Genomic DNA, 14,013 nt, shown 5'->3' with positions numbered 1-14,013 from the left:
TATATTCTCTTCCTTCAAATATTGTTTGAAAAGGAAATAAACCATGATGCACACATGCTTGTAAATTAATTAGATTTTTGTCCTTGAGGCATGCATATGACTGTTTCAAAAATCATTTGGATAAATAGCTGTGCAAAGTCAGTCATGTCAATGCGATAGCACTGTCCAATCTTCTAATCTAAATGTTGTGAAATAAGCTCAAGTAGATCCATGCTTCTGCCAATTCTTAGTGTGATGGTACCACCCTCTGGCCAAATGACGAACAGCAGTCCAGCACTGAATGTATTTTTACACCAAGAATTTGAAAATACACATAATTAGTCTTTTTAAGGTATAGAAGATAATCATTTGTTCTTTTCCCATCAACAGACACAACGCCAAAGCACCAGTCACAGTCCAGTCTAGGTCAGAAGGGAACGCCAAACTCTGCATCTAAAACCAAAGATAAAGTAAATAAAAGAAATGAGAGAGGAGAGACTCGGCTGCACAGGGCAGCAATTCGTGGTGAGGTACGCCGCATTAAGGAACTCATCAGCGAGGGAGCTGATGTGAATGTAAAAGACTTTGCAGGTGAGAGACTTTTTTTTTTTTGTAATCTGCATTTTTTGTCTTTGGCTTGAGTACTAAATACAGCTACACTATTGCATACACTATTGACTTTCAGTGCAATGTCATGTCATTCCTATTATACTTAGGCTGGACTGCATTGCATGAGGCATGCAACAGGGGATATTACGATGTGGCCAAGCAGCTGCTGGCAGCCGGAGCAGAGGTCAACACCAAGGGTCTGGATGACGATACCCCTCTACATGATGCATCCAATAATGGACATTTTAAGGTTATATTTTTTTGCAACCTTGTGTAAATCTCTTTTTTTTTTTTTTTTCTTTTTTTAAATCACAAACAAGATCTGCTGTTGTTTTGGTTGCCTCAAACACCAAACATATGAACATATGAACACAATGATGAATATGTTTTGACTGCAGAAATAATCATCAGGGGGGTGAAGTCATTACATATATATATATTTTTTTATATTTAAAAAAAAATGTTCACTTAATACTGTTGTTTATTTCAGGTGGTGAAGCTACTTTTACGGTATGGGGGGGACCCACGTCAAAGTAACCGCAGAGGTGAAACGCCTTTGAATGTTGCCAACTCTCCAACTATGCTAAATTTGTTGTTGGGGAAAGGCACATACACCTCAAGTGAAGAAAGTTCATCAGGTTTGTAGTTTAATATCCACATTGATGAAGTACTTTGGGATTCTTATTTGCATTTTAAAACTTTGCTTTTGTTTTATTTTCTCCAAATAGAATCTTCAGAAGAGGAGGACGTTCCCTCATGTGCCCCATCTAGCTCTGTTGATGGCAATAACACAGACTCAGAGTTTGAGAAGGGCTTGAAGTTAAAAGGGAAAACATTAGACCCTCCTAAATCTGCTGTCACGCCCATCAAAGATGAGTATGAATTTGACGAAGATGATGAGGAGGAGCGAGTCCCCCCAGTGGACGATAAGCACCTCTTGAAAAAAGACTTCCGCAAGGACACAGTCAGCAAGGCCAACAGTTTCATCTCCATACCCAAAATGGAGGTCAAAACCTATTCCAAAAGCAACTCGCTCACACCAAAGAAAGCCGCCAGGCGGATCATCTCGGACAGTAACAGTTCAGATGAGGATGACAGGACGCTGTGTTTCACACCAGCACCTACGCCACGTCAACAAGCCCTTCAAACAAATGCCAAGACAAAAGACTCTGGAAACCTGAGTTCCAAACAACTAAAAGATAAGAATAAAGTCAAAAAGAAGAGGAAGAAGGAGAGTAAAAACAATGTTAGCAAGGAAGTCAGGTTTGGTAAAATAAATGACAAATTCTGTACATCTGATTCTGATTGTGGAGATCTGGAGAGTGAAGATGATAAAGGGTCCAACAGCATAAAGGATTCTTCTATGAACGTTAAAGAATCCACTGGCTTCAATACGTCCTCCTCCTCACATGGAAACTTGAACTCTCAGAAACAAGCACCATCATTAGCAGAACAACACCCAAAGCAGTGGAGGACTGATGGCTGGAAGACTGTGTCATCTCCAACGTGGTCAGATGTCAGTTCTCTCTCAGATTCTGTGAGAACAAGACTGTCCAGTGAGTCTGACTACTCCTCTGCTGACTCCAGTGTTGAATCAATAAAACAAGTTAAAAGAAAAGGACAAGAGAACAAAAAGAAGAATAACAATGTACACAATAACACAATGGACAAGAAAAATTCTGACATCTACAAAAATGCCAACGCAGATAGTACAGCCTCCAAAACGGATGTAGATGGTAAAGTGCTAAAGAAGCATAAGGTGAAGCACAAGCACAAAAGCAAAGAAAGGGATAAGGCTCCTAGTCTTGTGCTTAATCAAGACATGAATGAAAAATTTGTCAAAAGCTATTCATTTGATTTTGATGATTCAAGGCAAAAGTCTGTTGACTCTGAATTGCCAGCTGAAAGCAAGATCAAGTTATCAAAACATGAAAAAGAGCATTCAAAAAAGGAAGAAAGGCTGTCAAAGAGCAAGTCTGAAGAAAAGGATTGGTCATCAGTCAAAGACTCACATAGAACAGAAAAGGAGAAAAATAAGAAAACAAAGGACTCCGCCAAGGACAAAACAAATAAGGAAGAGCGAGAGAAACCTGTAAAATCTGACAAGGATAGAAATATCAAGGAAAAACCCAAGGAAGATAAACAAAAAAACCATAAAGAGGAGAAGAAGAAAAAGTCTAAGGAGAAGTCAAGAGCAGATAGGAAAAGTGAGCAAAAAGAGGAGAAGCATCTCAAGGTTGATAAGGAGAAAACCACGAAGGAGGAGAAATGTAAAAAAGATAAAGTTTTGAAGGAAGAGGCTGAGTATGAAAGCTATGATGTCAACAACCGTTTTCTCAACCTGGATGATACAAAGCTCAGTGCCTCAGATGACCATCATGACAGATGGGGCTCAGAGATGTCCTCAGACTCTTCCCTCTATGGGGATGACAGCTGGGATGCCCCTGTCAAAGAGTACAAAGAATACAAAGCCAATAATTCTGTTAAACTTATTGTTGAAACAGTAGAAACAAGAAGAAAAGACAAAGTGAAAGACAAGAAATCAGATCATAATGAGAAAAGACCAGAGAAGGACATCTCATCAAAAAAGAAAGACAAAGATTGTTCAGAAAAGACTAATGAGAAGAAAAAAGACTGGTCGGAGAAACAAAAAATAAACTCAAGTCACGCTGTTGAAAAAGATAAGAAGCGTAAAGAATCCACAGAAATAAGTAAAGACAAAAAAGACAAAGATTCTCTGGACAATAGCCGAGACCGCAAAGACTCCTATGACTTCCTGAAGGAGAGAAAAGATGCAAAAATTAAACAAGAGTCAATTAGGGAAGAATATGGAAATGACACGTTCTTCAAAGAAATTGATGCTGTGAGTAAGTCATGTGACATCCGGGAAAGAAACCATTCTGGTAAGGAGAAAGAAAAGAAGTTTGAGGTAAGTGAAAAGCGAGAGAAAACAAAATCTGAGAAGCACAAAGAAAAAACAAAAGATAGAGGTGCAGATCAGGAGAAGGACAAGAGTGACAAAATATCAGCAGAAAAAAATGCAAAGGAAAAGGAAATTGATCGGACGTCCAAAGACAAGAAGGATGGCGCAAAAGACAAACACAAAGACTCTCATGGCAAAGACAAAGATCGAAAGATTTCATCAGAACAGACCAAGGACAAGAAAGAAAAGGCCTCCCAAGACAAACACAATGACAGAGAGAAGGACTTCTTGGAGGTGAAGAAAGAGGAAAGAAAGCCAGAGAAATCCCGAGAGAAAACATGGTACAAAATAGCTGACATTTTCACTGATGAAAGTGATGATGAGGACAGTTACAGTGGTGCCATTTCTCATGTTTCTGACTCTATCAGAAAAGACTCAACGCCTGATCAAGATGATCTGGATCACTTTCCATCAGACAAAGTAAGGAAAATGTCGTCAGAGACTAAACATACTGCAGAAAAGGTTAAAGACAAAGACCATAAGGAGAAGAAAAAAGAAAAGGCCACATTTGACACGGGTAAAGAGCGGAAGGGCTCTCTCGAGAAACACAACAAAGACAAGAAAGAATCTGTTGATATCAAACATAAGGAAAGAAAAGACAGAATGTCAGTGGACTCAAACCAAGAGAAGAAAAATAAGCAGAAGCTCTTGGACAAACGGGATAACAGTGAGGATAAAACAAAAAAATATAAAGACAAGATGGATAATCCCAAGGAAAGAAAACCATCAAAAGGCAGTGGTGAGAACGAAAAGTCCCTACTAGAAAAATTGGAAGAAGAAGCTATGAATGACTACAAGGATGACTCTAATGATAAGAATAGTGATATTTCTTCGGACAGTTTCACTGACAGAGGTCATGACCCTATCCTCACAAGTTACTATGACTCAATCAGCCTTGCAGATATGCCTGATGACAGGAGGGACTCTCTTTCTATATCCACACCCCAGGATAAGTTCAGAGAGAAAGAAAGACACCGACATTCCTCCTCCTCATCTTCCAAGAAAAGCCATGACAAAGATAAAGAGAAGGTTAAGAAGGAAAAAGGAGACAAACGTGACAAAACTGAAGAAATCCGAGACATGTACAGTCGCCGGGAAAGCTTACCTTTTGAGAAAGAGCCCATGCCTCTCGAGGCAGATCCTTACACTTTCCCTTATAGCAGTAAAGGAGATGGTGAAGACGATTTTGATAAGACATTGGAATTTGAAAAAGAGATGTCCAAAAAAGATAAAGCAACTGCCGTCATCAGTGATAGAACAAAAGACAAAAAGAAAAAGGAAAAACATAAAGATAAAATAAAGGAGGAAAGGAACAAGCACATTGATGTATTTGGTTCTTCAAAGCACTCCAAAGATGATATGAAGTCTGGATTAAAAGATAGTCCTCAGATCACAACTTTGAAAGACAGATCAAAAGAGGAAAGCCCTAAATTTGATGTCAAAAAAGACAGAAATCGGGAAATATTGGAGAAGGATAATAGATTAGATCACACTAAGTCAAAATCTAAAGATGAAAATGAAAAGCTCAATCAGTCCAAAGAGACAGGACGGAAAGATAACCGTCCACGTGAAAAACTACTGGTGGATGGCGATTATCAAATTACGAGTTTTGGTCAGATGTTGAGTCTGAAAGATCAAGAAATTGAAGAGCGTCATAAAAGACATAAAGAAAGGATGAAACAAATGGAGAAGCTGAGGCCCAAGTCAGGAGACCCTAAACTTAAAGACAAAGCCAAGTCCACTGAAGAAGTGAGGAAAAACCGTGGTGAGCTCTCCTCGAAGAAATCCAGCAGTTTGGAGTCTGGTCTTAAAGAGAAGAAGCTGAAAGATGTCGGCCTACCAGCTCAAATGATGTCCCCTAGTAGGAAGTTTCAACCATCTACAGACAGTCACAACTCAAAAGACTGGCTGCCTGGCCATCAAATGAAAGAGAACCTCCCGGCTTCTCCCAGGTCAGAACATAACAGGCCGACTGGTGTCCCCACACCAACATCTGTCATCTCTTGCCCCAGTTATGAGGAAGTCATGCAGACTCCACGGACTCCATCTTGCAGCGCAGAAGATTACCCTGATATTATGCTCGATGGGCTGGATTGCCAGAATTCCTCAGCAATGACTATGTCGATGAATGCGTGTTCACCATCTTTCTTTGAAAGGTATTGTCATTTAGTTTTTTAATCTTTTTGCATCTATTCTTGCCCTTTACTATTTTCTAATGTTCTGTCTCTCTTTTGTCCACCAGCAGGTACTCCCAAGGTTTTCAGGAAGGCACATGCCCAACCCCGGCAAAGAATCTCCAGCTGCCACTCATCAGCCGTTGTGCCTCCTCTGATGTACGCAGGCCTCTGGAAGAAGAGTTCAAAATCGAGGCTGACAAGTTCCTTCGACAGCATAGTGATCCATCGGCTGAATTTGATCCTGCTACTGGCTCACAAATTCTAGAAGATAAATCAGCCTGTGTGGATAGACTAGAGAGCTTGCCCTCGCCCTATTTCTCTCCAATTAGGTTGTTGTCTCCTCGGCAGGAGCCAGGCCATCCAACACCAGATCTGGCATTGCCGACGCTCCCTTGCACAGAGAGTAATGAGCATCTTTCTGATAGTGTTTACAGTAGTTACTTGCCTAAGCCATCTACACCAGTTCACAGGCCAGATCCACAGGAGCCCTGCTTTGACATCGCTGCACCACCAACGCCAGCTCCTGCAGCATTGCCTCCACTTGACATTGATGACATATCTGAATCTCACCACAGTGAGCCCAACCTGGTCCTCTCAGATCTCCCCTCTGTCATAGAGGAAAGGGATGAAGAAGAGGAAGATGAGGATGATGAAGGTGAAGATCTTGATTTAGATGAAAGAACAGATGATCACTGTTCTGTGCATGAGACACAGCAAACACAGGAACCCTCTTCATTCGCTGCTCAAGTTGAGGATCCTTTGAGAAAGAGCTGGCATGTTGAGTCGCCGGATCAACAAGATCCCGAGGTCCACCATTTCACTCCGCCGCATCCCGAGCCCAACCACGGAGAAAACTGTTATGATCACAGCATGAGTTGGAACCATGATGTGGACCTCAAATCTCCCCATCGGACATATGGGGAGATAGAAGCTGCTGTCTCCAAAATAACAAGTCCTTATTCTCATTCAGACAGTGATCTGCAGCACTTGTCTGGACACCCATCTGTAACTCCTCCATATGCCACCTGGAATAGGTGGCACAAGGAAGAAGACCCTGAGGATTTTGATGAGCAGAAGGAGGCTGTGGCTGACATTCCTTCTCTAGACAGACCTGATGCTGCTCTGGATGATGAACCCAGTTACTTAAATACTTCCTCATCCTCCACAAGACTAGAGTCTTTTTTCCAGGACTGCAACAAATCTAATATCGAGGTTACTCATCAAATGGACACAGAGACTGCTTGTGACGAGCCAGGCAGCAGGCAGAGCACACATACCTTCTGCCCTACCACAGATGGGCACCTTACTGCAGCTGTTGCTCCTGTGCCAGTTGTGCCCTGGGCAGATCCATTCTCTACTGATGCCGATGAGCTGGATGACCTTGGACCATTCTCCTTGCCTGACCTCCCACTCCCTGAAAAGTCAGAAGAAGCTGAGCATCGAGACTCTGATTTTGCTGACCTTAACAAGACTGTACAATCTCACATTAGACATACAATTATGGATGTTGATGATTCGGACTTAATGCAGGTAGATCATTCAGGTCTTGTGGAAACTGCATGCCCTGCTCAAGACCAAAGGCTGGGGGAACCCACTGGGCAAGACTTAGTTGTACCATCATCTCATAACAACTTTCAGCTAGAATTGGACCCAGAGCCTCAGAGTGTTCCAGTCAATAGCCCTCTGGCTTTTCCGCAACAAAGCATGATGTTGGAAAGTAAAATGCCATATGGAGGCTCTGATGAGTCTGATCCTGATATGATGTATTCATCAGTGAAATCCGAGACCAGCCAGCTACATCACATCCAGATTCACCCCATACATGACTCTTTGCAGTTACCACAGGACACGGTGCCAGTTAACAAGTTAGAGGTGAGACAGGAGGAAATATCGGAGCCCCTGACGGAACCTTTATCACCAGATCCTGTTCCGCACATCCCAGTGGCTGTTAGCCCTTCTAGGTCACTGGAGCATTCAGACACTCAAGAGACAACACAAAAGCCAGTCCAGGTACCCCAGAGCACAGTGTCTACAAACATTCCCAAAAAGGTGGATGAAATCCCTCAGAGGATGACACGCAATCGGGCCAAGAACCATCCTCCTACTGCTCCAAGCATAACATCTTCAACAACTTCCCTGTCTGTGACCATCAGTCCAGTAGTAACCATTAATGCTATTCCGACAAGAACACCAACTCCCAATTCAGTGTTGGCCTTTTCAGCACTCAAGAAAGACAAAGATTCACTGCTTAGCATCTCATCCTCTGCATCCAATTCCACTCTGACTCTGTCTGTACCAAGTTCTCTGACCACCTCGCCTACAGTGGTCCTGAGCAAAACAAGTAAAGGCCGTCCACTACCAGTAGATGAAGAGGATTCTCAGACCCAGCACCCCCGAAAGAGGAAGTTCCCACGTTCGACTGGGCCACAGGTGCAAGTACAGCTCGTGAACACAGCCATGCAACAGACCCGGGAAATGATTCAGCAGACGTTGGCTGTCGTCGTCAATGCCATAAAGTTGGATGACATTGAGCCTTACCACAGTGATCGTTCCAACCCATACTTTGAGTATCTGCAGATCAGGAAGAAGATTGAGGAAAAGAGGAAAATATTGTGCTACATCACCCCACAGGCCCCACAGTGCTATGCTGAGTATGTGACATACACTGGCTCATATCTGCTGGATGGGAAGCCTCTCAGCAAGCTTCATATCCCAGTGGTACGTTGAAGATATATTTGTCTTAATAATGGTGGTATGCCATTGTTTCCGTCTCATTGGGTAAACTTTCAGAAAATGTATTATTGTGGATCTTTGAAAATGGTCTCTGTGGTTTAATGTGCGCTTTGGTGCAGAGCAGTGAAATCTTTTTTTTTTTTTTTTCTTCATTGAACAGATTGCCCCGCCACCATCATTGTCAGAGCCTTTGAAAGAGCTCTTCAGACAACAGGAGGCAGTGAGAGGAAAGCTCCGGTTGCAGCACAGCATAGAACGGGTAAGGAAAACATAGTCCCCGTATATCAGTCATGATTTCCCGCAATGTTGTGTTCCCAGCATGTTTTGCACCAAGGTAGCCACAGCACGCACACAAAGGAGATTTTAGGTGGAAGGTCAAAGCTTGTACTTGACAGAAATGCAACTGAATTCAGCTTCTTTGATTGTTTTCTCATTTTTGTTTTATGTTAACAGGAGAAGCTCATTGTCTCATGCGAGCAGGAAGTGTTACGAGTCCACTCTAGAGCTGCAAGGACCATAGCCAATCAGGCTGTGCCGTTTAGTGCCTGCACCATGCTTTTGGACTCTGAAGTATACAATATGCCTTCAGAGAGCCAGGTAGGAATTGCATTTAGATATAGAGGATCAGGGATGATTTTGTTTTACTTCTTTTTGTTCGTAACTTTGCGTGTTTGCTCAGGGTGATGAGAACAAATCGGTGAGAGATCGCTTCAACGCACGACAGTTCATCTCCTGGATTCAGGATGTGGATGATAAATATGACCGTATGAAGGTAAAAAAAAAAAAAAATGAATATAATTACGAACCTTCAGCATTCTCACGCAGTTTCTGCAGATATTGCACATTATCTAGTTTCTGGCGTTTACGCACCTTCTCTCTGTTGCAGACATGTCTGTTGATGCGGCAACAGCACGAGGCGGCAGCCCTCAATGCGGTACAAAGGATGGAATGGCAGTTGAAGGTCCAGGAATTGGACCCTGCTGGACACAAGTCCCTGTGTGTCAACGAAGTGCCGTCCTTCTATGTCCCAATGGTTGATGTCAACGACGACTTTGTCCTTCTGCCGGCGTGACACCTCTTGGCGCAGCGATAAAGAGTTAACTTTTTCCGAATCCCTCCTTCTCAGAGAGAATTTGTTGAACAGAACAAATGGAAAGGGCTAGCAAATTTGAGAAGGGCCTCCAGACAGGAAAACAGCAACAGTACAGTGGGAGAGTGCAGATTAAAAAAACAAAAAAAACAAAAACAAAAAAAACATGCTCTTGGTTCCCTTCCTTGACGAAGGAAACTTGTTTTTACTAGGGGAAAGAAAATACTCAACTTGCACTTTCATTCTCAAAAGTTTTTACTCCTTTTTTGATCCGAGCATGAAAAGCAGAAACCGTTTCTGCTTTCCAGCACTGGCCCACAACTCCCTTGTGCTCAGCGGCGTCGAGACGGGGGGGACAGAGATATATTTTCTGCATTCATTTTTTGGGGGGCTTTGCTTCATAAGAACTACCACTGGGGAGACATGTCAAAGAGGAGCTCTCCCAACAGCATGGTGCCTCTTGTACCATGGGAGGAGCTGAAAAGGATCCTCCCATCCCCTGTTGGGGCCAGGAGCACAAGTCTGTGCTAAAAACCAGAGGATGTCAACAAAACCCTGGTGCATCTTGTGGATCTTGTGAGAATCCACTGCAAGACAAGTGACAGACCAGGAGTCTAGATGCAGGTGCTGGTGGATCTGGGCAGCACACACTGTCAAGCGACGGCAGATGGATACAAGTGTGTGTGCGTGCGTGTGTTTGCGTGTGTTAAGTGAAGTCTGAAAGGAAGTAACTGTTGACTCAGCCTCGGACGACGAGGAGCTTGGTGGTCTCCGAGGTCGGAGCCGAGTGTTCTCAGCCACCGCGCTTGCTTCCCAAACACATCCGAGCGCCTTGGACTGCAAAAGCACCACAAGGACAACTCGAAGAAACAAACATAAACGAATGTTGACATTCAAAGAGACTATCGAGAAATTGTCGTTTGTCAGGCGGGGAGAAAATATTGTTTTTGTCTATTTCTTTACTTGGGCATTTCATTGTTTCTGAGGAAGTGACTTGAAACACTACAGAGCCAATATTAGTTTAATGGAAAAAAACAAAAGAAAACTGAAAAAAAGTTGTATTCCGTAAATGATGTACAGTTTTTATATTCGTTAACCAATGTATCTTGCTGCCTTCTAGATAATTTATTTTGCCACACATTACTGCACAGTTGTAAATAACCTATGTACTGTAATATCACTCAAGTAAGTGTAAAGAAAAACAAAATAAATAAAAAGTATCTTTTTATGTACAGTTCACTTTTGGGCAGCACTTTCCCTCCCTCATATCTGTGGGCCAAATATGTACGTACTCAATTCTGTCAGTATTGGAAAGGCAAAGTTGTATAGTCCGACCTGTCACTATCACCTGGAACGACATCACCATAACTTACACATGGCTGACAGACGCCACTTCTGGATTTAACGGGCCCCCCAAAGGCCAACCAACACATTTCCACACATGTAGCAGAATAGACACGAGGACTTATTTAACAAATAGAGGAATATTACTCACTGCTTTACTACACAATTATATCGGAGAAATCTCGAACCAAGAAAATGCCTTTTCCCGGTGAAAACTAATGTACTCCTTGTCGGGCAAAGTCACATAGATATTTATTGTTTGAGTGAAAGTATAAGTGATGTCGTTCATCAACAGAACCGTCTGAAATTTTATTTGTCTTTATCATTTTCAAAAATTGGCTCAAAATATTTTCTCCTCATCCAATATTGTTGTCTAAAGCCATCAGGGTCATCATATTCTGTTCACGTCCAAATAAAGAGTGAATCTGGATAGTTGAAAGGTTTCATTCCATGCTGACCTTTGAACTTTTTATCTCACTTATGTTCCACATTACTGCTCAGCCTTACACATTTCAATGTTTACCCACTGGATGGCACCAGTGAGGTACAAAGACTCAGTACTTTTTGACTTTGGACAGGATGGGGCCTTCAAATTGGATGCTTATAAGCCTGTTGAATATTTAACTCATTTAGGTGATTGGATCCCTTTCTGAATTCAATAAATTAACAATGGCTCTGATTAGAATTCTCACCATTTGGTTATTGTGTGATATTCCAGAAAGCACCCAAATGGAATCACAAAAATCAATGTAGTGGATTGCCTTTTACTCACATTAAAGGTCTTCTACATACTGTCAGTCAATCAAGTCATTGCTGTGTTTAGGATGTGTAATCGAGTGCTATTACACTGTGCAGACAAGTGGCTAGAAATATAGTTACACCCCCTCCAGGTTGGTACACGTTGACGTTCATATTTGGACTTTTACTTATTTGTTCTTGGATTGTGTTTGTTTCTCCCAAAGTTAGGTTGAGTTTTGGTTACAGAGTTGTTGTGCGTCTGATTAATTCTGTATAACGTCATGTATCTCCTTTTTGTTTCTAACACCAGTGGCATGTCAATCACATTGCTTATCAAGCAGAATGTAAACCCGTTACTATGTTTGTCCGCTGACACCGTCACTATTGTTTACGAGACATCCTCTTGTGTTTTACTTTCATCCGTCAGCCTTTGTTTGTACTCGTGCAATCAATCACTGATTTGAACGACAAAGGCTTGAAATGGTGATGGTTGCCGTAGTCGCGCGCTGTGCAATTCATCGGAAATGTTTTCGCTGACAAACACCCCGTATCCCCGCCCCACGCTGCCCCATTGGCCCCAAGCATGTCTTTACACAGAGCAATAGAGTAAATCAGGTTGATTTTTCCTGTGTGAATAATCAGCCATACCTAGTGATTTTCGCATCCAATGAGTGCAGATGCACAGTCGAGCACTTGGCCGTGGTGATACAGATGCTAGCCTGACACCACCTCAGTCAGCAACATATTACCTCTACAATCCTCACATTCAGACATAATTTAGATTTGTTTTGGTTTTCTTACTGGATTTAGATATACATAATTGCTATTTTTTCATTCGATAGTATCACGATTTCAAGCCTTTTTTTCTAGTTTTCTTTTGTCTATTTTTTAAATTCAAATCCAGACTGTAGCTGTTTCTTTGTTCCTTTTTTTTTAGAATGGACAATGACTAATACAAAGCATGGAGAACTACTCTTTAAATGGTGAGAAATAACCTATTTATTATCTATTTTTGTTTTCTGGCACCTGTGGTATGTTTTGGTTAAAGTTGGTCTCCGCTGTGTAAATTTTCCTCCTTGTAATGCGTGAAAGAGACATACTGTAAATAGTTGTGTAAATAAAACCTCCCAGGACATTTTGCACCCTCTTCTTTGTACTAGTCTGAAAAGTTGTGTAGAATGTGGGCTTCTTAACGGAAACGAACAGAGCGCGCTCGCCGCAGGTTGATCTGATGTAACAATGTAACATTTTTTTTTTTATTATTTGTACAATGTAGTTCGTGTACATATTGTTGGAGCAGCTAAAAGGGGGTGGGCAAATTTGAGGGCTTGTCGATGCTATCGTCAGTGCTGTAATAGAAATCCAGTACTTTCACCTTTTTGCTGTTTTTTGATTTCCTGAAAAAAGAAAAAAAATAGAAAACAAAAAAATAATGTGAGAACCTGAAGTGAGGATGGGTGGGTATAAGACTAAAACTGAAAAGTAAAAATTCAAAATTGTTATTTTCTACAGTTGCATGTACAGAGAGCGCGAACTGCTGTTGTTCCTCAGAGATTATGTTCGTTAATAAAATTTTGAAATATTAAAACTATGGCCCTTTCTTTTGTGTTTGCCATGAGCAACATTTTCCAATCTTTTTTTTGTAAAGCTGTTTTTTGAACTTGTGATACACAGCATGTCCATAAACAAGTAAAATGTTAACAATCATGCAGAGAAGCGACGAGTGTGAGTTACAGTATGTTTACCAGCCCATAGGTTTAAAATAGCTGTTCTGTCCTGACTGCCAACTTTAGATTTTGTGGTAATCTAATAGCCTCAAAGAGATCATCACCCAGCCAAGTCATTGGCTGTGTGACCCATTCTGCTGACTGTCTATGAACTGGCTGGGCCAAGCCTCAGGAGCAACAACTGAAATCAAGCATTTTCTATTGCTGGCAATGAGTCTTTAACATCTCCGGAAATATTTTTGGCCCACTCTTCCTTGTAGAATTGCTTTTATTCAGAAACACTGAGGATTTTCAAGCTTTAATGACCTTTTTAAGGTCATGCCACAGCATTTCAATCAGATTCAAGTCAATTGCCGTTTTGTTTTTCTTTTCAAAGCCATTCAGATGGTGACTTACTAGTGTGTTTTCCATCAGGATTGTCCTCCTGCAGAATCCAAGTTCCTAATATTCTTTTCTTTAATATTTTCGCCTTTCTTTGGATGCAATGTGGAATTAAAACAAACATACACATGCACAGGTTCCTGCGGAAACGTACATCCATTGGGCATTGAAGGGTCATGGGGGCAATCTCTAAACATGAGTGAAAGGGTAAAACAGTAAAGAATGATTATACAGTATTGTATTGGATACCAA

General features: G+C 41.6%; 1 protein-coding gene across 3 annotated transcripts in view; it reads left to right on the top strand.

Annotated features, from left to right (window-relative positions):
* Positions 1-12,788, top strand: part of ankrd11 (ankyrin repeat domain 11) — a 115,197-nt gene extending 102,409 nt beyond the window's left edge. For 2 of the 3 annotated variants that reach the window (XM_077519450.1, XM_077519451.1), the window contains exons 6-14: positions 370-570; positions 696-838; positions 1,079-1,226; positions 1,317-5,727; positions 5,814-8,466; positions 8,642-8,740; positions 8,935-9,078; positions 9,161-9,253; positions 9,368-12,788. In XM_077519450.1, the coding sequence (XP_077375576.1) occupies positions 370-570; positions 696-838; positions 1,079-1,226; positions 1,317-5,727; positions 5,814-8,466; positions 8,642-8,740; positions 8,935-9,078; positions 9,161-9,253; positions 9,368-9,553 (8,078 nt within the window). In that variant the 3' untranslated portion in view covers positions 9,554-12,788. The remainder of the gene's footprint in view (positions 1-369; positions 571-695; positions 839-1,078; positions 1,227-1,316; positions 5,728-5,813; positions 8,467-8,641; positions 8,741-8,934; positions 9,079-9,160; positions 9,254-9,367) is intronic. The other variant, XM_077519453.1, reaches the window with a different exon arrangement.
* The last annotated feature ends 1,225 nt before the right edge of the window (positions 12,789-14,013 follow it).

This window comes from Festucalex cinctus, chromosome 4, assembly GCF_051991245.1.
Source record: "Festucalex cinctus isolate MCC-2025b chromosome 4, RoL_Fcin_1.0, whole genome shotgun sequence".
Lineage (NCBI taxonomy): Eukaryota > Metazoa > Chordata > Actinopteri > Syngnathiformes > Syngnathidae > Festucalex > Festucalex cinctus.
This window is presented reverse-complemented; position numbering and strand designations above follow the sequence as displayed.